The sequence below is a fragment of the Lathamus discolor genome, chromosome 1 (genome assembly GCF_037157495.1).
Source record: "Lathamus discolor isolate bLatDis1 chromosome 1, bLatDis1.hap1, whole genome shotgun sequence".
Taxonomy (NCBI): Eukaryota; Metazoa; Chordata; class Aves; order Psittaciformes; family Psittacidae; genus Lathamus; species Lathamus discolor.
The window spans coordinates 37745090-37772193 of record NC_088884.1 but is presented as its reverse complement, the minus strand read 5'-3'; the positions used below and the strand labels follow the sequence as shown (position 1 = coordinate 37772193).

General features: G+C 56.5%; 1 protein-coding gene across 1 annotated transcript in view; it reads right to left on the bottom strand.

Moving 5' to 3' along the window:
* Positions 1-27104, bottom strand: part of SND1 (staphylococcal nuclease and tudor domain containing 1) — a 100565-nt gene that overhangs the window by 58745 nt on the left and 14716 nt on the right. Inside the window, exon 10 of the mRNA XM_065668233.1 lies at positions 24037-24150. Within this exon, the coding sequence (XP_065524305.1) occupies positions 24037-24150 (114 nt within the window). The remainder of the gene's footprint in view (positions 1-24036; positions 24151-27104) is intronic.

The window sequence follows — 27104 nt, the reverse complement described above, 5'->3', positions numbered from 1 at the left end:
TCCAGCACCCCCAATCACAGCCGCATTAAAAGATACAGCTTGTTTCAAATGGGCTTTTAAGCCACGAGCTTGGACCATAGCAGCATCACTCCAAAGCACCGTCCCCATCGCCTTAGTGGGGTATCCTCAGCTGCAGCCAAGGGAAGGAGTGCACAGCTCCATGGGGAGCTGCGGATGCCGGTCCTGGCGTTCCCTGGCTCCAAGGGAGAGGCATCAGCCATTCAAGAGCTAATGAACAACAGCAAATTAGCCTCATTCAATTAAAGGTGTGCACCGAGGAAGTTGTTCTATTAGTGAGGAAGTCAGTGATGGAGCTGTGTCTTCAGAGAGCTGGTGGAGGAGGGGAGGGGTAAAGTGCTCATTCTCCTTCCTGGGATGTGGAGACAGGGATTTGAATCCCAGAATCAATGGGAATGTGCCTCTTCCCCAGGCTGGGTGCAAATACGGTTTGGGGAAAGGAACCAGCTTTTTGTTTCCAGTGAAAAGTGGGATGTCTCAAAAGCGGGTGCGGATGCCATGGGGTGCTGGCAGCACCCCCCAACCTCTTCCTCATCCAGTAACCCCCATATGGCTTTAAATTCCCAACAGGCCAAGGGAATTCCGGCTCTCCTGCAAATTAACATCACTATGGCGTCCAGCAGCCAATTAAAGTCTGTTTTCAGGGATGCAGCAGCCCGGATCTGCCATGAAGGACTGCATCCTGCATGGAGGGATGAAACACCGAGAGCCCTCTGTTCCCTGCTCTTGGGGGGTCCCACTCCCAGACCTACTCCCAAGGGCAGAAGATGGATGCAGGCATGTTTGGAGCAGCTGGGAATGCTCTGAGATGGAGAAACAAAGCTTGCAGCACCTCCTAACACCCCACTGGTTGTGGGGTACTCACTGGCTCGCAGGGCAGGGGATGATGGCCTGAATCCCCCAGGGATGAGCTCCCACCTCCCCACGTACAGGATTTTGGGGCTCCTTCCAAGAATCCCAGTATGGGATTCTCACCTGCACTCATGGGGAAACCCCAGAAGAGCCAAAGATCCAGGACCCACAGCCCAGCAGCACCGTGGGTTGAGGAGCTGCATGGAGACCTCAGAGCAGCTTCCAGTGTCTGAAGGGGCTACAAGGATGCTGGAGAGGGACTATTCATCAGGGACTGCAGTGACAGGACAAGGGGTAACAGGTTAAAACTTAAACAGGGGAAGTCCAGGTTGGATCTAAGGCAGAAGCTCTTCCCTGTGAGGGTGCTGAGGCGCTGGCACAGGGTGCCCAGAGGAGCTGTGGCTGCCCCATCCCTGGCAGTGTTCAAGGCCAGGCTGGACACAGGGGCTTGAAGCAACCTGCTCTGGTGGGAGGTGTCCCTCCGCATGGCAGGGATTGGATCTGGATGATCTTAAGGTCCTTTCCAACCCAAACCATTCCTGGATTCTATGATTCCCTGCCAGCACAATTAGGGAAGCTCATTACTGTTGAAGTAATTAGCACAGCAAATCAACTCCAAGCCACACGCTGGAATAAGCCTTTGGAAACAGCACACTGAGTTGGAGACACCAGCTGCCATCAGGAGTGGCGGCATTCCCGGTACTCCAGGGGCCTGGTTGGGATGCTGAGGGATGCAGCATCCCACAAGGGACCCCAGGGAGGGGTAAAACTGCTTGTGCTAGGGCAGAACCCTCCCACTACAGTGCATCCTTTGCTGAATCCGGGATGCTTGGCTCACCAAGGGAGGTACCGTGTGGGAATTCCATCCCGGAGAGCAGCGAGGCAGTGACAGCAGACACGGCAGTGCGCTCCGTGCTGCTATAACAAGCACACACACATCACAGGGCTCCAAAGGGAGCCTGGAGCTGGTGTTTGGGGATGGGTTTTTCCATATCAAAGGCTCTGCAGCGCACGGAAGCTGGGCTCAGCAGAGCTGGGATTGAAACATCTGGTTTAACAGCACGCACGTGCTGATGCTCTTGGAGCGCATCAGCTCATCCATGGATCTGTCCCAGGAGCCAGGCAGCACTCCTGCAAGGAAGAGGGATGACAGCAGAGCAGAAAGAGCTACAGGAAAGTAACAGCCCTGAGGATTGCAGCACGTGTTGCAGCGAGGAAGCAGGGACGAGGGGCTCCCACAACAGCACAGGAACAAGCAGAGCTCTGCCGGGGCCACCCCAGCTCCCACAGGCAGGTGCCAGCTCTGGGATGCACAGCATGAAGCGTATCCAGCTCCTCCAGAGCTTCTCCTGCTCTCCTGCAGATGAGTTCTCTGCTCCCCAGCTGCCTGCAGAGCTCCTCCCTTGCAGTGGGTGCTCGATGTGAAGGGACCAGAAGCCCTGAAACACTTGAGAGGTAAATGCTGGGCAGGCATGGAGGAGCTGGAACGGGTAAAGATGGTAATAGGGGAGAGGGACCATGCTGGAGGGACCCAGAGCTGGCTGACAGGAGGGCAGCAGCGCAGGGAGCCCTGCCTGAGCTTGCCCTGCTGCCAGCCCAGAGGTTGCACAGGCTGGCAATCCCAATGGGTCACATCCTCACCAAGCACAATGACGTGACCAAACTGGCACAGGGATCTCACGCAGGCGCCGTGCAGGAGTGGAGTCACAGAACCATGGAATCCTGGAATGTTTGTGTTAGAAGGGACCTTAAAGCTCACCCAGTCCCAGCCCCTGCCATGGGCAGGGGCACCTTCCTCTAGAGCAGGTTGCTCCAAGCCCCTGTGTCCAGCCTGGCCTTGAACACTGCCAGGGATGGGGCAGCCACAGCTCCTCTGGGCACCCTGTGCCAGCGCCTCAGCACCCTCACAGGGAAGAGCTTCTGCCTAAGAGCTCATCTCAGTCTCCCCTCTGGCAGGTTAAAGCCATTCCCTTTGGCCTGTCCCTACAGGCCCTTGTCCAAAGCCCCTCTCCAGGTTTTACGCTCACGCTCTGGGGGTGCAGCCCAGCACACAGGGGGGTTCTGGGCTCAAGCGCTCACTGAAGCCGGGTCATGGGGAGCTTCTCCTCAAGGACTATCCAGTTTGAGGGGCAGGGGTGGATCCAGCAGCCTCCGCCAGGCTGGGAGAGCAGCTCAGCTCCAGCTGCTCTCAGAGGGTGCAGGGAAGATCAGAGCATCTCGGCGGCTGCTCCTGCAGCTAAAGAGACGGGATGGAGTTACAGCCGTAAGAGGATTAACGCCCGCGGCTGCTCTTGGGAGCTCTCTGATAGCCACACAAAGAGATGCCTCTGAGTTAATGGGGGTCAGGAAGAAGCTAGCCTTGGAAGCTTGTTATCATAGAATGCTGGAATGGGTTGGGAGAGACCTGAAAGCTTATCCAGTCCTACCCCACTGCCATGGGCAGGGACACCTTCCACTAGAGCAGCTTGCTCCAAGCCCCCAGATGCTTGATGAACTTCATCAGGGGCATCACCAGCAGAGATGTAGGCGTCATTGTCCCACTCTATTCCGTGTGTGTCAGGCCACATCTGGAGGACTGGGTTCAGTTTTGGTCCCTGCTCTACAACACAGACGTGGAGATGGCCCAGAGAATGGCCACAAAGATGACCCAAGGAGTGGGAAACCGTGTGGGGACAGGCTGAGAACTGGGTTTTTCTGCCTGGAGAAAAGAAGGCTCCAGGGAGACCTTATCCCCATGTCACAGTATTTAAAGGGTGGCTACAAGGAAGATGAAGACCCCCTTTTGACAACGAGTCCCATGGGAAAGCCAAGGGGTGATGGGCACAGGTTACTCCTGGGGAGATTCCAACTGGACACAAGGAAAATCATTCCAAATGAGAACAACCAGCCATTGGAATAATCTCCCCAGGGAAGTGGTGACTCCCCAGCATTGGACACTGTTAAGACAGAGCTGGACAGAGTACTGGGACATCTGGCCTGGGACACGCTGTGCCTGGAAAGGCTGGAGCAGATGAACCTTGAGGTCACTTCAACCTGGGATTCATGATTCTATGATTCCACATACAGCATGCAGCAAGTTTTCCATATCCTCCAGTCCCCTTCCCAAAACCAGCCCTGAGCATGAGCCCAATCCAACCCGCATAAAAGGCTGCTATGGGGAAAGCCTGCTCCATCCCAGTTGCTGTCTTCTCCTGTCTTATCCCATATCCATCCTCCGCCTTCCCCATCTACCCCGGCAGAGCCCAGCCCCGTACTGATGGTGCTGCCGGCACACACTGCTCCGGTCTCCATCCCACGGCACTGGGGCTCACTCCTGCAGCTTCACCAGCACCATCAATCTCCATCAGCCTGAAGGCACCAATTAATCACCTTAGAGAGAGGCCCTAATTCAAACCTTCTGCCACACGCTGCTGCTCGTCACCCTCCGCCAACCCCTTCCAATGGTGGAGAGCAGGAGGATGCACAGAGGAGGCCACGGAGATGCTGCAAGGGCTGGAGCAGCTCTGCTCTGGAGTCAGGCTGAGAGAGCTGGGCTGGTTCAGCCTGGAGAAGAGAAGGCTCCTGAAGGAGAGAACTTAGAGCAGCTCCAGTGCCTAAAGGGGCTCCAGGAAACCTGGAGAGGGGCTTTGGACAAGCGCCTGTAGGGACAGGCCAAGGGGAATGGCTTTAACCTGCCAGAGGGGAGACTGAGATGAGCTCTTAGGCAGAAGCTCTTCCCTGTGAGGGTGCTGAGGCGCTGGCACAGGGTGCCCAGAGAAGCTGTGGCTGCCCCATCCCTGGCAGTGTTCAAGGCCAGGTTGGACACAGGGGCTTGGAGCAACCTGCTCTGGTGGAAGGTGTCCCTGCCTGTGGCAGGGGGTTGGAACTGGATGAGCTTTAAGGTCCCTTCAATGTCCCTTCAACATAAACCATTCCATGATTCCATGATCCTGCCATGGGCTTATGGTTTTCGTGCTCCCCTGTGATGCATGGAGAAGCAGCAGCACTGGGAAAGTGGTGTCAGGAAGAGCTAGCCCAAACCAGTGTCCCACTAAGTCATGGGCATCCCCAGAGGGACCCTTACCCCACGTTAACAGGATCCCAAGGGAGGAGATGAAAAATTTTCCTCTTCTCTGGATAAACCAGCAGCTGCTGGAGTCGGAAGCCCCTTGCATGGAGCAGAGGCTGGCGGCTGGATCTCACCTGGAACCCTCCAGGTCTCTTTCCAGGAATCCACCACCCAAGGCTGCCAAGGGGAGATGCCAGAGGATCCAGCACTGGATCGGCATGGGGCTTATGGGACTGTGATCCTGGAATGCCAGCGGCACCAGGGATGTGGTACCCACCATGATGTTCGGAGCACAGCACAGCCTGTCCCAGATGCCTGTCCCAGATGCACAGAGGACAAACACAGTGCCATAACTGCTCACCTTGAGGCTTCCCTCACCTAATGGAGTGGAGATGACGCAGGACACAGTATTTTCCATGGGAATTTCCACTGCTGCAGTTGGAACCAGCACAGCACCCAGCACACATGCTGCTCCGGACATTCAGGGGTCCCCAGCTGTATTCCTCCATCCTTCTGCATCCTAGAGGGATGCATCCAGGGCATGTGCCAACACAAGAACACTGCAGCATCCCTGGGGCAGATGGCGCATGCAACACCACTGACTCCTGCCTGCACCAGGAAACCATCCTCACTCCCTCTTTGGGCTCAAAACCAAGCCTGGGAGCAGCCAAGATGAAAGCCGCTGCAATTTGAGTCGCCTTGTGAGACCAGAGCCCGTACCTGGTCACTACCATGCTCAGCACCTCCAACTCTCCAAATCAGGTACAAAAGCCCATTTTATTGGCAGCCTGTAATTCTCTGAAGGCTCCACACTGGAGCTTTGCTCCCTACCCCACAAGAATGTGTCTTTAAAAGAGGAGTAAAACCCACTGTGCCCACCAGCCCCTATGCCAGGTCACTCCAGGCAGAGGATGCCCTATGCACCAGAAACCCTCCTTTGCCCAGCCTTGTTGCAATCAGTTAGTTGCAGGCTTCAATTAATAGAGTTGTTTCTCTTGTCAGCATGTGCTACACGTTGAATGAGCATCCTCTTGGGAGCCACGAGCCAGACCCTGCCTGGGATGAGCTGGTGTTAGCATTGGTGCTTCCCTACCAGAGCATCCCCACTGCCATCAGCATCCCTGCTTCCATGCGCATCCATCCCCTGACAACCCTCCTCATTCTCAGGGAAAGAGCTCAGTGTCTTCAGCATCACGCACACACAGACCCCAACTGAAGACCCCAACGTGTTGCACACTCCTCCCAAGCCACCCCAGAGAGGTTTGTCCTTGGTTCATCAGTTGGTTGATGCCCTCATGCTGGACGCTCGCTCCCTGCTTGCTCCAAGACAGCATTCACATGGATATCAACATCATCGGGGAAGGAAACTCAGGCATCGAGGATGGAGATATGGGCAGCAGGAAGACCATGGCATAGACCCATGGCAAAACCTCCACTGCTTCAATCCATGGGGAAATGAAAGCAGGAAAGTCACTGAACAAGCTGGAAACCATGGGATTGATGCAATCATCATCTCCCCACCATCAAGACAATAAAAGATGAAGCTGCAGACACTGTTTCAGCTCAAAATATCAGCAGATGAACAGGGTAAAAGGGTGCATTTTTGGGAAGGGCATTGGTGGAGGTGTTACACCCAATGATGCTCTGAATACCCCAGGGCACCATTCCCAAATCAAAGCCCGGAGGAGCATCACCAGTAGGTACCATGGCTGGAGCGTGGCCATTCCACCCCCACTGATGGATGCCAAGCAGCCCTGCTCCCAAAACACCCCACAGAGGTCTCTCCTTCCCTGAATCCCTGATTCCCCACAGAGTGATCTCCTGGGAGGCAGCTACGAGCGTGGATGCTGGAATCAGCTCCTGGAAGTTATTGATGAGGCGATTTCTGAGTTGGCTGTGCCAGCGCTGAGCGAGGCTCATTTGTAACGATGTGTGAGGCTGGAGAATGGGGCCTATGCCTGGCTTTAGTGTCTGGCTTATTAAATTAAACGCTTGGGTTAATTACAGGCATCCTTCGGATCTCTCCCTCCCAACTCCTGACACACGGGAGCCTGACACCAGCAGATAGAGCGGCTGCTGCTCCGTGTGTTTCCTCCTGCGGGAGCTTCGCGGCTGGAAGCAACAACTATAAATGACCACGTTAAAAATGGGATTAACCTTTCCGAGGAAAGACTCTGCTAAAACCCATCAAGATCCTGGCAAAGAGTCATTCCTAAGCAATTGAAGTTTTGTTTTGGATTAGAGGAGGATATTTCTGGCTGAGGAATATACATAGAATCATGGAGTGGTTTGTGTTGGGAGAGACCTTAAAGCTCATCCAGCCCCAACCCCTGCCATGGGCAGGGACACCTTCCACCAGAGCAGCTTGCTCCAAGCCCCTGTGTCCAACCTGGCCTTGAACACTGCCAGGGATGGGGCAGCCACAGCTTCTCTGGGCACCCTGTGCCAGCGCCTCAGCACCCTCACAGGGAAGAGCTTCTGCCTAAGAGCTCATCTCAGTCTCCCCTCTGGCAGGTTAAAGCCATTCCCCTTGGCCTGTCCCTGCAGGCACTTGTCCAAAGCCCCTCTCCAGGTTTCCTGGAGCCCCTTTAGGCGCTGGAGCTGCTCTGAGGTCTCCCCGTAAGGATCCTTCTCTCCTCCAGGCTGAACCAGCCCAGCTCTCTCCTTAATCCAGGCTCTGGCACTGGAGCACAAGTGCCTGGAGGGTGTTTTACCCATGTGTGCAGCCCCACTGCAACCTCTGCCCGGCTGCAAACAAGACAAAGCACCTTTGGGTAGCAGCAAGGAAAGAAATTGCTCTTTCCTAGGAAGTAATCATGGAAACCAGCAGAGCTCAACGTTACCATCCCCTGGGAATTCATTACACAGCGGCGCCTTGACAGCGCGCACCGAGAGCCACCTCTCTGTGCATGAGGAGATGGTGTCGCCGCTAATGAGGAACTGGAGATGTACAAAAGGTTTCAGTGGCTTCAGCAGTGTGGGATGGTTGGTTCCTTTAAAATTTTATAACCTTGTGATGTCTGAGCTGTGTTTTAGATGGGTCTGACTTCCCACAACAACCTCGGTGAGCTGGAAGAGCAGAGAAAAAGTGTCCCGGTGAGGATGCTCTGAATGTCTCACAGCCAACAGCACTGGAAAAGCCCATCCAGAGCATCCCTGGGTTACACTGTTACGTGCTGGAGACGCAGCTCTGCTCTGGAGCCAGACTGAGAGAGCTGGGCTGGGTCAGCCTGAAGAAGAGAAGGATCCTGCTCAGAGCAGCTCCAGCGCCTAAAGGGGCTCCAGGAAACCTGGAGAGGGGCTTTGGGCAAGGGCCTGTAGGGACAGGCCAAGGGGAATGGCTTTAACCTGCCAGAGGGGAGACTGAGATGAGCTCTTAGGCAGAAGCTCTTCCCTGTGAGGGTGCTGAGGCGCTGGCACAGGGTGCCCAGAGAAGCTGTGGCTGCCCCATCCCTGGCAGTGTTCAAGGCCAGGTTGGACACAGGGGCTTGGAGCAACCTGCGCTGGTTGAAGGTGTCCCTGTCCATGGCAGGGGCTAAACTGGATGAGCTTTAAGGTCCCTTCCAACACAAACCTTTGCCTAATTCTATCAGTGACCCACAGGAGCACGGAGAAAGCCATACAGAAGCATCCTCCTGCATCATGCTGGACTAGCCCATGTTTCCCCTGAAAGGGATGGTTAAACAGGATTGAAGGCATTTGCTTTCACAGCATTCTTCCTCCCAACAGCAGATTTAATCCACCCACAGCTCGTGTGTCTTCCCCAGGTAGGCTTTTGTCCAACAAAAAAAGAACTCATGCTATTTAATTTGGTTTTCTGCTGAATCCCCATCTGCTTGCAGTAACGCAAACCCTCACAGGGCTGACAGAACAGTTCAAGGCATGTATTTTCCTTCCTGGTTTTAACCTCCCATCTTTGCCTTGAAGCTCAGCAGCCCCGTGAGCAGGCACAGGGCACGTGCAGCCCCGGGGGGATTCCTCTGCCCACCCAGACTCGTGGCCCTGACACGATGCAGCCACCACCAGAGGGGACAGATTCCATCCTCTGCAGAGCTGGTGCCGCAGGGACCATGAGCCTCATCCGAGTCACCCCCTCCCATGGCTCAGGGGGGATGAACCAGCACGGGATCCCTGCATGGCAGCACCATCCTGGGGGACCATTGGGGATGCCCCTCACATCCAGGGAGCCCCCAGAAGATACATCCATGGGGGGACCCCTCTTGAATCCCAGACTGGTTTGGGTTGGAAGGGACCTTAAAGCTCATCCAGTTCCAACCCCCTGCCACAAGCAGGGACACCTTTCACCAGAGCAGGTTGCTCCAAGCCCCTGTGTTCAACCTGGCCTTGAACACTGCCAGGGATGGGGCAGTCACAGCTTCTCTGGGCACCCTGTGCCAGCGCCTCAGCACCCTCACAGGGAAGAGCTTCTGCCTAAGAGCTCATCTCAGTCTCCCCTCTGGCAGGTTAAAGCCATTCCCCTTGGCCTGTCCCTACAGGCCCTTGTCCAAAGCCCCTCTCCAGGTTTCCTGGAGCCCCTTTAGGCACTGGAGCTGCCCTAAGGTCTCCCCAGAGCTCAGCAGAGGAGCAGGATCCCCTCCCTGAGCTGCTGCTCACACGCTGGGGGTGCAGACGGGGGGGTTCTGGGCTCAAGCACACACTGGAGCTGGGTCATGGGGAGCTTCTCTTCACCCAACGCCCCTAGCTCTTCTCCTCCAATGCAAGTCCTGCCATGAAGGCCTGATGCTCAGAGCACCGGGATGCAGGCGGGATATGACAAGACAGTACACAGTATATGCACACGGGCACAGCACAGAATAGCACAGCTCCTACTCCAGCCAAGGGGCCAGCCCTTCCTCTGCTTCCTGCAGGCTGGCAGCAAAGCTGCGATAGGGCACATGAGGCAACATCCTCATCTTCACTGCCTGCTGGAGGGAATCTTTGGGAGCGGGTGCCCTGCCAGACCACGCCAACTCCGCTCCTTCCCACACTGCTCTCCAAGCCAGGGGGAACCGAGGAAGGGAGCGTGCAGCGCAGTGCCAGCAATCCCTGGGGATCTGCAGGGGAGGATGACGGCAGCAGCTCCCTGTGCCACCAGCACTGGGGTCTGAGCCAGCCACGGGGTCCCCTGCACGGAGCGGAGCATGAGAACAGTGGCAGCCAAAGTCACCCAAACACATGGGGCCCTGTGGGACGGGACCTGTGTCTTGGTGCTCCAAGGAGCATCCCACTGGTCTGGGCACCCTCACACCACACTGGGCACCAGAACAGCCTCCTGCAGAGCAACTCTGCGGGACCAAACAAGCTCCATCCTCACTGCAGCAGCCATCCCCATCATGGATCATGGTGGGGGACCCGGTGGGTCCCTCCTGCCACCTCTCCATCCCCAAAGCACCCAAGGGAAGCTGTTGGCACGGGCACAACACCCCATCACCCACCCCACCACTGAGCAGGAACTCATTATAAGCGCAGAATCCCGGCGGAGCAGCAGCTCAGCTCCACAAACTTCTCCATCCACACTTAATGGAGCTTTTTATATTATTCCACCAAAAAGTCATTTCTTGTCCCAAATCTCCCAGGAAAAGCCCATTCAATGCATTAATTCCCCCAACCAGCTGGTGGCTGGCTCTGCTGGAGGAGGGATTCTTCCCTCCAGCCATGGTGGGAAGGTGAAGGATGGATACCCCAGCCTAACACTTGTACCCCCCATGCTGGGATATATCCACACTGCATTTCCACCAACACCCCAGCCAAAAGGGGCTACCATGAGCATCAAACTACCACGGGCAGGGCTAGGGATGGAGCAGTTTGCCAGAGAATGGGCAAACCTCACACTGGTTATGATGGGGTGGGGCTACCCCAAACCCCATCCATGCAGCCCCATGGGGCACCCGGGGTCCCCAAGCTCCCGTGCTCCCAGCCAGACCCACCCCGCCTCCAGCCCTGCTGTCACAACAGCATCCCGAGGCTCAGCGCTGGCATTTCACACCCTCCCCGGCATTCCAGGCACAATGCTGTGCCAGCAGCTGGGACACAACCGCCAGCAGCAGGAATGGGATGCTCGGCAGCTTGAAATCCAGCCGTCAGGATGGGGCACCACACACCGACACCGTGGGATCGAGCAAGGGGTTGTGAGGTTTCAGGCACCAAGGGTGTTCTGGGTGATCCGCTCACAAGGAGCACCAAAACAGTGTCGCTGGTCTCAGAATGGCTGAGGGATTCCACAAAGCTGGGAGATCACAGAACCATGGAATGGTTTGTGTTGGAAGGGACCTTAAAGCTCATCCAGTTCCAACCCCTGCCACGGGCAGGGACACCTTCCACTAGAGCAGGTTGCTCCAAGCCCCTGTGTCCAACCTGGCCTTGAACACTGCCAGGGATGGGGCAGCCACAGCTCCTCTGGGCACCCTGTGCCAGCGCCTCAGCACCCTCACAGGGAAGAGCTTCTGCCTAAGAGCTCATCTCAGTCTCCCCTCTGGCAGGTTAAAGCCATTCCCCTTGGCCTGTCCCTACAGGCCCTTGTCCAAAGCCCCTCTCCAGGTTTCTTGCAGGCTTCTGCCTCCTTTCAGCATAGCCCGAGGGGATGGGGATGGGCTCTGCTCACAGCACAGAGCCAGCAGCTCCCGGCTGTATCCCTGGCTCCGGCTCTGGCAGCCATTTCAGGATTTAAGGGAAAACCTCCCCACTCCCACCACTGTTAACCCAAATTTCCGAGGACAACTGCAGACCCTGAGGGATGCGCCACGGAAGCCGCTCCATGGACCTCGCCGCCCTTTCAGAGCAGGGGAAGGAACACGCACGCATCCCCTTTTGACAGCATCCCTGCTCCAGGGGAGGGTGATCTCTGCTCATCCTCCAGCCTGTGAAGCACGGCAGCCCCGGGTGCAGGGCCAGGGAGGCGGTTTGAAGTCGTGGGAGCAGCTTGGAGCCGGCAGCAGCAGCTGAAGCTGCGCTGGAGCTCACCGTGCCCAACCCGCACGTGACGGAGGGGAAGAATAGCAGCCAGCAAAAAGTAGGACAGCAGCAGCCAGACGGGAGGGAGGCAGAAAGCTTTTGAGGATGGAGCTGTCATCCCATCCATGGGGCCAGGGAGAGGGGACATCCTGAGCCATCACCATCATCGCCCTGTCCTGCTCACAAGCCATCCTGAGACCCCTTCACCAGCCCTGGGGAAGCTGGTTTATGCCATAAGGCTGGAAGTGATGCAGGCAGGATCCAAGGCAGGGTCCATCCTCAGATCCTGCAGCAAAAGGTCAAGTAGGAAATGGCACATGGGAGTTTAGCAGGGGGAGGGCAAGAAGGGGGGGAGTGAGTGGATAAGGTTTGTGGTTGGGTTTAAACCTCAACACCTGCACTGTCCTTTTGTCCCTTTATCCCTTGCACAAGCACCTTTAGCAGAGGGGAATGCTGCAGACCCCGGGCATCTCCTCCACGGGAAGCTCATTCCCAAGGTGCCCAACAGCTTCGCCCCTTGCACCAAGGATTTCAGGAAGTGCCAAGGCAGAAGCTGTTCACAGCTGTTCACGACACACCAGGACGGTGACAACCACCCAATGCTCCTGCCACAGCTGGGTACCAGCAAAACCTGCCCAAACACCAGTGCCTGGAGGAGAGAACGGGCCCCATAAGGAGCTTGGTGCAGAGGCATAGCTCTGCTCTGGAGCACAGGAACAGGGGTGCAGCATCCCTCACATCCCCGTGGATGACCAATGCCAGAAGTCCACCAACACGTACTGGAGCATGCTGTGCGCGAGGGGCCGGGTGGGCTGCAGGCACCAGTGAAGGGCACACACCATCCCCTGCAGCACCTGTTCAAATGTCTAGCGACTAAATAGAGCTCTCCAGCAACGGGTGCAAATGGCAGGGGGAATATTCATGACTGCTCCGAGCCGGGAGAGCACATGGAGGGTGGTGTTAACACAGCTGAAACCCCTGCGTGATGCAGGGGGGGCTGGAGGAGGCTCCGAGCTCCTGCTCCAGCAGCAGCATCCTCCTCTGCACACAGGGATGCGGCTGGAGGTATGGAAGCTGCTCCTGACCCGCAGGCAGTGGTGTGTGCTGCTGTAACCGGCTCTAAGCCGAGCAGAGCAGAGGAGGAGGAGCAAGGACTGAGCCTGGGTTGGCTCTTACGACAGGAGATTCCCCCTCCAGCCCAGTGCTGCAGTGGGTCCATGCAGGGATGGAGCTGCTGGTATCGCTTCTTCAGACAGGGGAAGCCAGCAAAGGTGATGTCAGCCCCGTGGCAGTACCCTTCAATTGCAGAATCCCTGAATCCCAGGTTGGAAAGGACCTCAAAGATCATCTGATCCAATCTTTCCTGGCAAAGCATGACCTACACTAGATGTGCCAGCGCCCTGTCCAGCTCTTGGGGAACCTAACCTTTCCATGGGAGATCATAATAGAATCATGAAATAGTTCAGGTTAAAAGGGACCTTAAAGCTCATCCAGCTCCAACACCTTCCACTTGAGCAGATTGCTCCAAGCCCTGTCCAACCTGGCCTTGAATATGTTATTCCAATAACATTAACATTCCAACTATATTATTCCAATGGCTGATTGATCTCATAGTGAAAAATACTCCTCTAGCATCCAGTCAGAATTTCCCACAGGGAAGTGGAGAATTCCCAACACTGGACACTGTAAGATTCAGCATCTCTGGCCTCTGAGCCAGAATGTTCCACAGCCACAGAATCACACAATGATTAGGGTTGGAAAGGACCTTAAGATCACCCAGTTCCAACCCCCTGCCACGGGCAGGGATATGCCCACTAGCATCGCATCCATAACCATGGGGTGATCCCAGTGATCACAGGGCAAGATCCAGGGTGATGCCAGGGTCACTACAGATGTGCTGGGCACCAAACTCAATCCCTTGGAGCAGACTGGTGCCTGCAGCAATGGCTCTGGCTGCTTCCCACACGGAGCAGAGAGGCTCCTAAAGCCGTAACCCACTGGGAATAAACCAAGCCCTTGCAGGGGTTCATCACACACCTAAAATCATGGGCTTAAGGTTCCTGAGGCACAAGGGTGCTGTTGCTAGGCAGGACATTAATTGCACCAGTTCAGCAAGGTGGCAGAACTGCAGCGCTCCTCTGTAATTTAGTGCAATTTAACCATCAATGGAGGATTCACAGCAGCTTCCTGATGAGATCAAAAGGTCAGAGCTTCATTCTCCCATCAGTGTTTTCACACTCACCCAGATAACCAAGAAACCTCAGCACAGCATCAGCCCCAGCCAGCTGCGGGAAAAGGATGCCAGGTCTACCCATTGCTGCTGTAACGGGATCATACAGTTGAGGTTGGAAAAGCCCTTTCAGCTCCTCCAGTCCAACCGCTCCCAGCACTGCCAAGGCCACCACTGACCCACGGCACTGAGGACTCGGCTACACCATGTGTGAGCACTTGCAGGGACGCTGACTCCAGCCCTGCCCTGGGCAGCCTCTTCCAGTGCCTGAGCACCCTCTGGCAAGGAATTGGTCCTCAGCTCCATCTGAACCTGCCCTGGTGCAGCTTGAGGCTGTTTCCTCTTGTCCCATCCCCTGTTCCCTGGGAGCAGAGCCCAGCCCCTCCTGGCTCCATCCTCCTCTCAGGCAGCTGCAGGGAGCGATCAGGTCCCCCCTGAGCCTTCTCTTCTCCAGACTGACCCCCCCAGGTCCCTCAGCCGTTCCCCATCACACTTGTGCTCCAGGCCCTGCACCAGCTCCGTTGCCCTTCTCTGGCCCCGCTCCAGCACCTCAATGTCTCTCTTGCAGTGAGGGCCCAGAGCTGAACACAGGATTCGAGGTGCGGCCTCACCAGTGCCCAGTGCAGGGGCACAATCACTGCCCTGGCCCTGCTGCCGCACTGGTGCTGATACAGGCCAGGATGCTGGGGGCTTCCCGGCTGCCTGGGCACAAGCTGCTCATGCTCAGCTCCATCAGTCAGCACCCGCAGCTCCATTCCCATGAGCAGTTTCCAGCCGCTCTTCCCCAAGCCTGGAGCGTTGCAGGGGGTCGGTGTGGCCCAAGTGCAGGACCCAGCACTTCACCTTCTTGAACCTCATCCCATTGGCCACAGTCCATGGATCCAGCCTATGCAGATCCCTCTGCAGAACTTCCTCCCCTCCAGCAGATCAACACTCCCAGCTTCTGGATGCAGAGGATACCAGGTCTACCCATTTCTGCTTTAACGCTTCTGGACTGTCGGCGCTGGAGGTGCTAAAGCCTCTTTAAGAGCACAGCAGCTCCCAGAGCACAATGCAAAGCCCTGCTGGAGTGTCATCCTCCTAAATGCGAGCTGGCAGGTGCCTGGATCCTCCTCAAAGCATCAGTGTCAAACCACCCAGCACTTCTGCTGGCTCAGGAGAATTACAACACTTCAATGGAAGTTGTTTGGGAAGTATTTTAGCACAGCCCAATCTTCGGGGCTTATTACTTACATGGCATCAATAAGACCAAGCACTTAAGCGCCGCTGCTATGCGCAGAGCATATGGTCTGGAGCTGCATCTTCCTCCCGGCGACATGGGCCCTGGAGCCAGGGCTGTGAGTTAGTGATTGCCTGCGGTCACAGAGCCCTTGCCTTGCAAAGAGGCTGTTCTCTAATTGCCAACAAGCTCGTGCCCACGTCCCAAACCAGCATCAGCCACAGCTCCAGCGCTGGCCTGGTGCCCGCAGCCCATCACCAGCCCATCCTCTGCTCTTCCACCATGCTGCTGATCCAACCTGGATCAGGCCTCGCATCTGGCCACAACTGATCCCCCAGGAGCCAGGCTCCATCTGGATCGTTACGTGTTGGTAACTTCATCCACGGGAGGAAAACCCTCCTGTGATGAAGCAGTAGCATTTTACCAGGGATCTGGCTCAGCCCATAGCCCCCATCCCAGAATTTAGCACCCTGCTGCATCTCAGCAACCCAGAATCGCAGATCAAATGCCAAACAACTGCTTCCCCACCATGGAATGGCTCTGGGAGAAGGGAGAGAGGAAGCTGGAGTGAGATGCAAGCTAATCATTTTTACACTACAAAAAGCATGCTACCCGCAGGGCAGAAAACAGGTTGCAAGAACATGCTGACATCGGATGTCTTCTCCCTGGAAGCTCTTGCAGCCCCTATGAAATATAGATGAGGGAACTCCAGTGCCCCCAGCTCCTGCCTCTCCTCGGATGCACCTCTCCTCTGCCAATATTTGGAATACATTAAGGCCACACGCCCGAGCACTTTAGGTTGTACACGAGCCCCATCCGCGCCGGCAATCGGTTCCGTTACACAAGACATGGATGAGCTCCGACGATCCTTGTAGCTCTAATTTACCGGAGATGAGATGCTGATGAGTTCATGGGTTTGCTTCTCATTAATCTTTTATGCTCATCGAGCACGGAGCGGGTTCTGTAGTACAAACCCTGCTCTGCAAATAGGGAAACCAAGAGCCTCTTAGAGGCATAGAAGCCTGAACTTCTCCTGTTTCAGTCTGAACCCATCACCCCTTGTCCTGTCACTACAGTCCCTGATGAAGAGTCCCTCCCCAGCATCCCTATAGGCCCCCTTCAGATACTGGAAGGCTGCTCTGAGGTCCCCACGCAGCCTTCTCTTCTCCAGGCTGAACAGCCCCAACTTTCTCAGCCTGTCTTCATACGGGAGGTGCTCCAGTCCCCTGATCATCCTCATGGCCTCCTCTGGACTTGTTCCAACAGCTCCATGTCCTTCTTATGTTCTCTTCTCCATGCAGACCACAGCATCCTCACAACTCATCATTCTGCTGCCTTGAAGCTCCACAGCATCCCTCACCAGACAGAGCTCATCTTGACTGTGTACGCTTGAATCCAACTCCAGCACAAGATCCTGGCCAGCCCAGCAGAACTAACAGGCTTTGAGTCGCTGCAAACAAGGATCCTCATTACAGCAATGGGGAATGGTAAAAACAAGCTGGAGGTCCTGGAGGTTCCCACACATTCCTCCAAGGCTGGCTCCTGTCAGTGGGGAGCATCTGAGCAGGCAGAACCTTCTGGAATGCCACTACCTGTGGTGGAGGGTGTGCAGGCAGACAGGCAGAGCGGGAGGAGACAGCCCCAGGAGACCCCACACAACCCCACTGTGAGGGATGCGTGCTGGCAGGCATCATGGGAGTCATGGAGGAAAAGCATCCCTGCATCCTGCTCTGGTGCCGAGCTGGAATAGCCAGAGAGGGTGACAAGCTGGGGAAGTGAGTGTCTGCCTTGGTTTTGGCACTGAAGAAGCCTGAGCTGCCACATCATACCCACCGTTATGGTGGAACCCAAGCAGCTCCAGGGAGCTTTGCAAGGAAAATCAGGGCATTTCACTCCCAGCTCATGTGCTGCCTCCAATCCCATCCGCTCCAGCATCACAGCAGGGATGCAGCCAATGTGCTGAGCCTCAACACCACCTCTCCTGGCAGGGGCTGAGCTGAGGCTGCCAGAAGAGCCTCTGCAGGGACAGGAGGAGCCGAGTGGCGTTCGCAGCTCAGTGTTCAAACCTCTGCCAAGCCGAGCGCAGCCACCCGCTCCCCGCAATCCGCCTGGTGCAGAAAGGCAGCAGCAGACACCTGCAAGCCATCTGTCGAGCAGCTTCTGCCTCACCGAGCAGGACCAGGCACCCACAGGCACCCAAGAAGCTGCCAAAGAGACCCAGGGTGCCATCGGGTACCCCGAAGTGTCAAGGTGCTGGAAGGAAAAGCTCCTTTCTAAAGATAAAGCAGCTGTGATTGCTAAAAGCACGTGTGACGGGATCCTTCCTGAACAGCTCGTTTCCTAAATCTCACCCAGGGGTATAAATCCATCTCAAACAGCATCAAAACCAGCAGCTGGAAGGGTCCAGGCTGTCCTTGACCTCAACGTCCATCCCCAGACAGGTCATTTGTAAAAAGCGCTTCCAGTTACACATAAATACGCTGGCAATCAGCAAGTGACAGGAAAGGAGCAGAAAGCACGGCTGTTTGATGGGCTTTGGGTAAAATATGGCTCTTTCTACACCTCCTGGAGTGTGGTGGAGAGCTGGAGCAGAAGGATGAGGAGCAGGAGCAATGGCGCTGCTGAGGCCACGATCCATTACCATCCTTGGGCCACACAGCCGATGCTCTGCCTTCATCCGGGCATCACTTGGCATTGCCTGGGAGCAAGGGGGTGATGAAGGTGACCGGGCTGCACTGGTGGGAGGCAGATCTGACATTAGATTCCAGGCACAGGAATATCCTTGTCAGGATTTAAGCACCGGCACCTCTGGGAGGCAGGGGTTTGCAGTCGAGCAGCACGTGACGAGCTGGAGCCCAGCTGCCCCAGCACTGACCTTCTGGTGTCATTGCTCCTGCAGCAGGACACAGCGTACCCGGATGGGTGGATGAATGGACAGGACAGTGTGTGCTCTACCCAACACTGCCCCGTGAGACCCACAGGGATGTCCCCACCCCATGGGATCCTGAATCCCTCCAGAGGCTGGCAGGAGCAGGGGATGGCAAATCCCTCCCCATGACCCAGCTTCAGTGTGCCCTTGAGCCCAGAACCCCCATGTGCTGGGCTGCGCCCCAGAGCATGAGCACCAGGTCAGGGAGGGGATCCTGCCCCTCTGCTGTGCTCTGGGGATACCTTAGGGCAGCTCCAGTGCCTAAAGGGGCTCCAGGAAACCTGGAGAGGGGCTTTGGACAAGGACCTGTAGGGACAGGCCAAGGGGAATGGCTTTAACCTGCCAGAGGGGAGACTGAGATGAGCTCTTAGGCAGAAGTTCTTCCCTGTGAGGGTGCTGAGGCGCTGGCACAGGGTGCCCAGAGAAGCTGTGGCTGCCCCATCCCTGGCAGTGTTCAAGGCCAGGTTGGACACAGGGGCTTGGAGCAACCTGCTCTGGTGGAAGGTGTCCCTGCCCATGGCAGGGGTTGGGACTGGAGGAGCTTTAAGGTCCCTCCCACCCAAACCAGTCTGATTCCATGATTCATCAACTCGCAGCCCGACAGCAGCCAGCAGTTCCCTTCCTTTGGAAGCATATCAGAAAGCCAAGGAACCCGCGCACAAACCCATCTGAGAGCAAGGAAAAAACAATCCAAGCCCAAGTCCATCTGGTTTTCCCTTTTCTGAAGCCATTTCCAGCTTCCCGTCACTCCCAGCTTGTCACTGCTCTGTCTGCGGCACCTCCTGCTCCTTCCAAGGCTTCCCATCGCTCCAGCACCAGGCTGGCATCAGGAGTAGGCAGAGCACCGGGCTCCTGCTCCTTTGGAGACCCACCACCCTGTGCCCTGTCCTTAGGGATCTGGAGGCAGCCAAAGGAAAGCCTTTCCCATCACCCCATCACCAGCACTATGTGAGGCTGGTGGACAGGCGGCAGCCACCATCCAGGATGAAGAAACCCAAACAGCCTGAGCTCTGTGTCCTCAGAAAATCCGTCTGGAATGTGCCCCAGGGCCACGCAGACAAGCCTGGCAGACATCCCCCACTGCCAATGTCAACCTTATCTCAGCTGCACAGGCAGGAGCAGGGACTGCTGAGTCCCGGAGCAGTGGCACAGCCAGGACAGGAGCCAGGACATCGCTGTTCCCGATCCCATTTCTACCTCCTCCCTCCAGCTCCACGGAGCAAGGAGAGCCCCCAGCACTGCTGAAGCCCCCCAGCACACACTACATCCCGCCCCACTCTCTGCCCCACTTCCACACACCAAATGAACCCCAACCCACCAGCAGCAGGATGGTTCCTCCCTGGTTTTACCCTTCTCTTCCCATCACGGTCCATGTGTTCAACTCCCCCAGTGTCACCGATTAAGATGTCCATTTAGACAACCGGGGGATTGGAGCACCTTGTACTGCAGCACTTGGGCAAAAGCAGCTCCAGAGAGCACAGAGCTGCTGCTAAGGAGATCCTCATTCAGCTGCCAAGGGAGAGCACTAATGACTAGAAAGCCAAGATGAAACCTCATGAACTTGGACAAGCAAGCTGCTCCAGGGGAAGGTGTCCCTTGCCGCAGCAGGGGCTGGAACTGGGTGAGCTTTAAGGTCCCTTCCAACACAAACCATTCCATGATTCTGATTAAAAAAGCAAAGCTGGAACGTCCTGAACGCTAGGAATGGTGCTGACACCGAGAGACAGGAAAGGGTCTTCAAGCCACAGCCACCACTCACTGCCTACAGATCCCATAGATCTGTCAAATCAGAGCCCCCAGCAGCCACTGCTTCTCCCTGGGGATTTGCGCTGCCTCTATCCCATGGAAACACGGAAGGATGCAGCTCTGCTCCCATGCTCAGCCCACCTGCACATACATGGCTGCTCTGCCTCCACCGCACCATACAACAGATCCAACACACCTGCAAGGATCAGATCCATCACCGAGATGAACAGATCACAAACCCTATCACATGATCCAAGAGCTGAGCAGGACAGGACACCAGTGATGGGCAGCAGCAGCAGCTATGGGGAAAGACATCCCTGTGCTGGAAACACCTTGTGCACCCTGAAAGTTAGAGCACTCCACACTTTGAGCCTCAGATGTGGCCCAAAGCTATGAAGTGAGGTCCTGCCTCAAGGCTGTGCGGTTATATCAGATGTGGTTTCAGCCTGGAGAGCCATGGTGAGCCCACGGCGGTGGCAGGACACAGCCTGGAGCGGGACTGCCATCAACACCCAGCTTTTGATGCAGCATAGTGGGGAAGAGCTGTGTTGTGCCCTGCTCCAGAGCTGGTCCTCAAAATCAGAGAAGCCATCCTGGTGCTCAGCTATCCCGGTGAGGGGATTTCAGCCATCCCCATGCACCAAAGCACTGACACTGCATCTATGGACCCATCACCACCTTGGCAGCAGCAGCAGACAGATCTTCATGCGAACACGTTATGTTCCTCGACAGACAAGCAATAGAGATATTAAACACTATCAGCTCCCGCTCTCAGGCCTCATTCCGCGCCGGGTGATGAAGGAGGGAGATGAAAGGCTGCAGGATTTTATTATGCTGGATTTTCACTTTGTCATTTCCCATCTCCTCCATCAGGTGCCTTGGGAGCAATTTGCGCTCAGCAGGATGGCGATGGAGCTCCCCAGCAGCGCTGCCCCAGCTACGTGTTACCTACAACAGTGGGTATGTGTCTGAACCCCACGGTGGGCAGAGCGGCTCTGCTATAGCATTGCCAGACCCACACACACCACTTCAGGGGGGAAGCCTTCCAGAACAGCCAAAATCAACCCAAAAACTAGACACACGTATCTAAAGCAGCAAGTCAGGGATGGGGGAGTGGGACATGGAATCATGGAGTGGCTTTGGTCAGGAGGAACTTTAAGATCACCCAGTTCCAACCCCCTGCCATTGTCCGTATGCTGAGGACACCAGCACTGCACACAGTGCTGCAAGTGGGGTCTCACGAGAGCAGAGCAGAGGGGCAGGACCACCTCCCTTGACATGGTCACATGCAACTGAACAAGGTGCCCACTTTGTCTGTGAAGGGCTTTTTTGGTTGGCTGTTGGGTATTTTGATGGGGTTTATTTATTAATTAGTTTTAAACTAATGATTTGGAAGGAGGGGCAACATCTCATTAATTGCAGTCACAGTTAATCAACTGAGCAGAGCCAGAGATGGAAATGCAGAAGGACCTAAAGGCAGCTAAACTCCAGAAAGGAATAAAGGGGGTGTCCCTGCCCATGGCAGGGGGTTGGAACTGGATGAGCTTAAGGTGCTTTCCAACTCAAACCATTCCACGACTCTAGGTTGAACTGGGGCACACACAATGTAGGGCGGCCAAATGCTCCTGCGTGGTGTGAGGGGACCCACCAGCAGCAGCTCTTCCCATGAAGGGAAAGAGCTTGACCCTGGGGCCAGGGATGTCAAAGCAAGAGGCTGGCACGGTGGTGGCAGCTAAGTACACACATGTCATGGCTAGAGCCATCATGACCACACAGGCTCCCACTGACACCAGGACAGGACGGGCTCCAGAGCACCGGGTGCTCCAGCTCTTGGAGAAGCAAGGAGAGGAGGAGGATGGAAGCGCTGCTGAATGACCAGGGGCTGCACTGGCCAAGCCACGCTCACAAGGACAGGCAGTTTCACACCACTGAGGGTCTGGCAGCAGGACCTGTCACCTCCAAACTCTGGATGCAACCTAAAGGTGGAGATGTTTCCAAAAGCCAAACCCATTCCATGCAATGAGCTCCCCAGCTGAGAAGGTAGATGCAGACCAGCATCGTGGCTGTGATGCGGTGGCTTTGGGGTGCTGGAGCATCAGTGGGGAGATGAGACCAGGTTCAGGGCAGCACCAAGCGAGCCCAGCAGCTCCCAGTGGGCAGGGAGAAGGCACTGACCGTGCACCGGGGCTGCAGCAGGGAAACAAGCAATGGGGTTTGTTGGGAGAGCCGGAAACGCAGTGCGGAGCAGCCGCCTCCTGCAGTCTCCTTGGAGATCAGACTGCTCCACAGAGAAACCACACAGAAACCACAGAGAAGCTGCAAAGAAGCCACAAAGAAACCCCAAAGGAGCCGCAAAGGAGCCACAGAAACCACAAAGAAACCAAAGAAGCCACAAAGAGACCCCAAAGGAGCCTCAGAAACCAAAGAAGCCACAAAGGGACCCCAGTACCCCCAGCAGCACCAGCACTATGGGCCCTCCGTGCTTGGCTCCCATCCACCCGGTGCTGATGGCAGGGAACCAGTGGGAAGAGCCTGATCTGGGGCAGTTATTCCTAATTCAGTGAGTACAAGCCAAGGCAGCATCCTAGGAGATAGGAACTGCCAAACTGGTCCAGGAGCGGGCTGGCTCTGTCCCTGCGCTGTGGCACACGGTGCTGTCCCCCACCAGCACAGCAAGGCCAGTGCTCAGCCCACAGGTGCTGTTTGGGATGAAAGCCCAGCCCCGGGAAAGGTGGTTTTATTTAGTGCTGGGTGAATTGGCTTTCAGCTCCCGGTTGGAAATCTTTCCTCTCACTCCTCACCATCTCCAGAGGCACCGGATGAGGAGGAGGAACAATGCGGGTGCTCAACAGGGGTCTCCGCAGCTCTCGAGTGCATCAGCCATTAGGGGTTGGGAAACAAAAGGAAGCAACAGCCAGCAGATAAATCCCTGCCCTAAGAAGCTTTCGGATGGCTTTAGACCAGGCAACGCCTGACAGTGCCTGGCTCCGTGGCCACCAGAGAAAGGGGCACAGGGATTAAACCAGCGTCCCAGCTCCCAGCACAGCAGAGGTGCTTTGAGCAGGGGTGAAGGGGACCCAGCGTGTGACTGCAGAGCTTATTCTGGGTGCTTTCATGTCACTGGCAAGCGTGAGGCTCGAGGTCCAGCTTGCGAGATGCTCAAACCGAGCAGAGCCGAGACCAAACTGTGCAGGAACAATGCAGTGTTTTCCAGAGACCAAAACCCTGGGATTTCTCCATCAGATCCTGATGCTGCAGGTCTCTGAGTCAGACCCCGGCATCGCTCCGAGCCAAAGGATGAGAAGAGGGAGGGAGGAAGGAGGGAAGCACTTCCCAGCCCCAGCCAGCCCCATGGCAGAGCGGAAGGATGCTCGGGATGGCACTGCCAAGCATCAAGCTGAACGGCACAAGGAGGAGAAGGGAAACCAAAGGGCTTTGCTCACTCTGCATCATCTCCAGCAGCCTCCTGCTTCTCCCCCGCAGCGCCAGGCAAACATCAGGCTGCAGGGAAGGGGAGGGCAGAGCTGCTGCTGCACTGTGTGAGCATATGGAACATCCCAAATCCCACGGCTGGGAATGGACATGGGGATGCTGAGCAGAGCCACCACGCTGCTCATGCACCAAGGGGCAACGGATCGCAAGGATGGGATGCCATACACCAGCATATCCCTGGGGATTATCCCACTGCACATCATCCACAGCCCCACATTGTGGAAATGGGGCTCTTACACCATCCCAGAGCAGAGATGCAATAGCACCCATGATACAGAAGGGGAAATCAAGGCAGAGGATGACAGAGGCATCCCTATCAAAGCACACACTTCAACCCTCCCCAAGGCCTCCTGCATTCAGTAAGGCTCCCCCAGGATGAAAAAGGGGGTACCTGGCATGGAGGGATCAAGTCAGATATAAGAGGAGTCTCACAAGGAGGCGACTCCATCGAGGGATGGTGATGGACGCCGGTGATTGCCGCATTACTGGGTGCAAAGCAGAGCACCCCCCTCACCCCACGATCACCCCCATCCACACATCCCCACGGTCACCTGCGCGCTGTCCCCTTCCAGCCGCGGGGGTCGGATGCTGGAGAGGTGAATGGTTTTGTGGTCCCCAGAGTTCAGCTTCACCACGATAGCGTCTGCGTTCAGCACCTGCATCACCTGCAGAGGGAGGGAGCAAAGGTGAACACAGTGCCCGTGAGCAGGACAAGCACCGGAGCCGGGCACCACCAGGGCTCTGGAATACACCACAACCCACCCCGGCTTTGTGCCCTGGTAGATGGCATGGAGCGAGCATCTCCAACCCCAACGCGAGTGTCCCAGTGGGTCACTGGGGTGCATGCAGATCACAGGCACACCCATGGCCCTGTTCTGCAAGCCCAAAGAGCCTGGTGCTGGTCACAGTCCTGCAAGGTTCTCAAACGGTGATGCCACAGCACAGCACATCACCAGCCATGTGCCACTGCCCAGCCCCACAGGGTTTCACTTCAGAAACAAAACCAGACAGGGACTGGCCCACAGATTTGGATGCCATGAGATGGATCAGCTCTGGGGCAACAGCACAGGAGGGATGTGGAGCTGTTGGAGTTAGTCCAGAGGAGGCCATGGAGATGCTGCGAGGGCTGGAGCAGCTCTGAGCAACCTGCTTTAGTGGAAGGTGTCCCTACCCATGGCAGGGGGTTGGGACTGCAGGAGCTTTAAGGTCCCTTCCAACACAAACCAGGCTGGGATTCTGTGATTTCAGGAGGGAGCGAGCACAACCGCTGGTACAGACTCTTCTACCCCATAATCATGCAATGTGTTCTGGCTGGTGGTTCCCCAAGTGTCCACACACCATGTACATGAGACCCTCAGTGCCATGGGTTAGTGGTGGCCTTGGCAGTGCTGGGGAATGGTTGGGCTGGAGGAGCTTAAAGGGCTTTTCCAACCTCACTGATTCTATGATTCTATGAACTTTGGCAGTTTTCATCCAACGCTGCTCTCCAGCCTCCACTGAGCAGCAGCAGGCACAAGGCACCCGGGTATTCCCCTTGGCAGGGCATTGACCTTCCCCTGCCTGCCCCCAGCACAAACCCAGTCCCCCCAGTCCAAAGGGCTCCCGTTGGTGCTCATCCATAAGGACATGCAGGGAGCACAGCCTCACACATCCCTCCAGAGCCCTGGGGCGAAGCAGAGGGACGAGGGTGCAGACTTGCTTCACTCACAGCACTTTTTGCCCCAGCAAGCACATCAGTCCCTCAAAACGTGCTTAGCCAAAGGGATAACAGGATTATGGGAATTAACATGAAAGCAGACACTGAGGATAGCCAGGGCTCCTCTCAGCGCAGCAAACGCCCCCAGGGGACGTCCCTACCCAAGGACTCAGCCTCTCCCAGGACCCAGCTCCTGTTTTTCATGGCAGAACCGAGCCCAAAGCACTTTGCATGCTAAGTGGAGTAATCAAATCTCATGCTTCAGGGCATCCTCCTCGCTAGAGGGGTGAGGATGGGGCCCCAGCAGCACATTGGGCATCTCTCCCTTCCCTCTCGCAGAAGGCTTCCAGAAAGCAAGACGTGAAGATAAGAGGCTGCAGCCAGAAGAGCTGCGGGTCAGATCCAGGGGCAAATCCTCTGCTACATTACACATCCATCACGCGCACTCTGCACTTCCATGTCGGAGCTGCAGGAACAGCGGTCAGATCTCATTTGTTCTCTGGCAGGAGGCAGCAGCAGGGCAGGATCCCGCTGCCTGCTCCCAGCATCCCAACCTCCGGCACAGCCCATGTTACTTGCAGGAGCCAACAACCAGCACCGAGGACTCAGCAAGTCCCTCGAGCCCCGAGCATCCCCTTCTTGGCAGAATCAGTGTGCAGGGACCTTCCTTAGGCTGTGGTGGGGCTCTGCCGGGATGGGGGATGCTGCAGGATGTGGTCCATGAGGCTGGGGCACCCAGGGGCTGCAAGACCCAGGCAGGACAGGTAGGAGGAGCCTGAGGGTGACCCCAAGGTGCCCACCTCTCCTCTAGGGGCTGGAGCAGCTCTGCCTTGGAGCCAGGCTGAGAGAGCTGGGCTAGTTCAGCCTGGAGAAGAGAAGGCTCCATAAGGGGAGACCTTAGGGCAGCTCCAGTGCCTAAAGGGGCTACAGGAAACCTGGAGGGGGCCTTTGGACAAGGGCCTGTAAGGACAGGACAAGGGGAATGGCTTTAACCTGGCTGGGGACAGGCTGCTGTGTAGGGAGCATCCCCAAAGCCAAGAATGCACTCCTGTAAGACAGTGACGGTGGCACGTGGGGACCCGGTGCCCAGCACCAAGAGAGGGGCCAGTGCTTCCCCCTAACCAGAAACTGCTTTAAGAGGGGTCTTGGCAGCGGCTGGTGCTCAGCCCAGCACAGAGCAGCTCCTGCACTGGCTGTGGCAGCTCCCACTGAGATCCGAGGGGATTTGGCTCCAAGTGTTTTGCAAAGTGGGGTTACAAATAAGAGTAAACAGAAGACAGAGGCACAGCTCATCCACGGCCACCTCCTCCAGCCCGCAGCGTGGCAGGAGGCAACACCTGCCCCAGCCAGCCCGGATGCGTCCGAAGGGCTGCCATGGAGCCCCATTCCCCCCGCCGGAACCTCCTGAGGGGGCTGATCCTGCCCCACAGCAGGGCACTGGGATGACAATCTCTCCAAGCCCCCCCCACAAAGCTGGGTCGTAAACAGCTTTTGGCAGGGGAGAGCTTTCAGCACAAGGCATTCAAGTCGGAGCAGCGCTGTCCCAAATCCCCCAGCGCTCCAGGACACGCTGACGTAGGGGATTCAGCAGAAAGCCTCCAGCCTCTTCCCATCCCCTCCTCATTCCACTGCTTTCCTCCTTGCCACTCACAGGCATCAAACCCACAATCGAGGCCAAGCCTTAATTTCTTCTCTTCCCCCCCACTCCCCAAACCCAACCCCTTGGCTCAAAGCACCAGCAGCTGACCAGGATGAATCCAAAATTAGCCCGAGCCCATTTGCTGCGGCTGCTCGACGGTGCAAGGCCAGGTTGGGATCTTCCTCCTCCTCCTCCTCCTCCATCCCCCAGCAGATGCTACGTCAGCTCTGCCGCTGCAAACCAGCACCTCGGCTCCTGCCCAACGGGGAGGCAGCTTCAGCGCC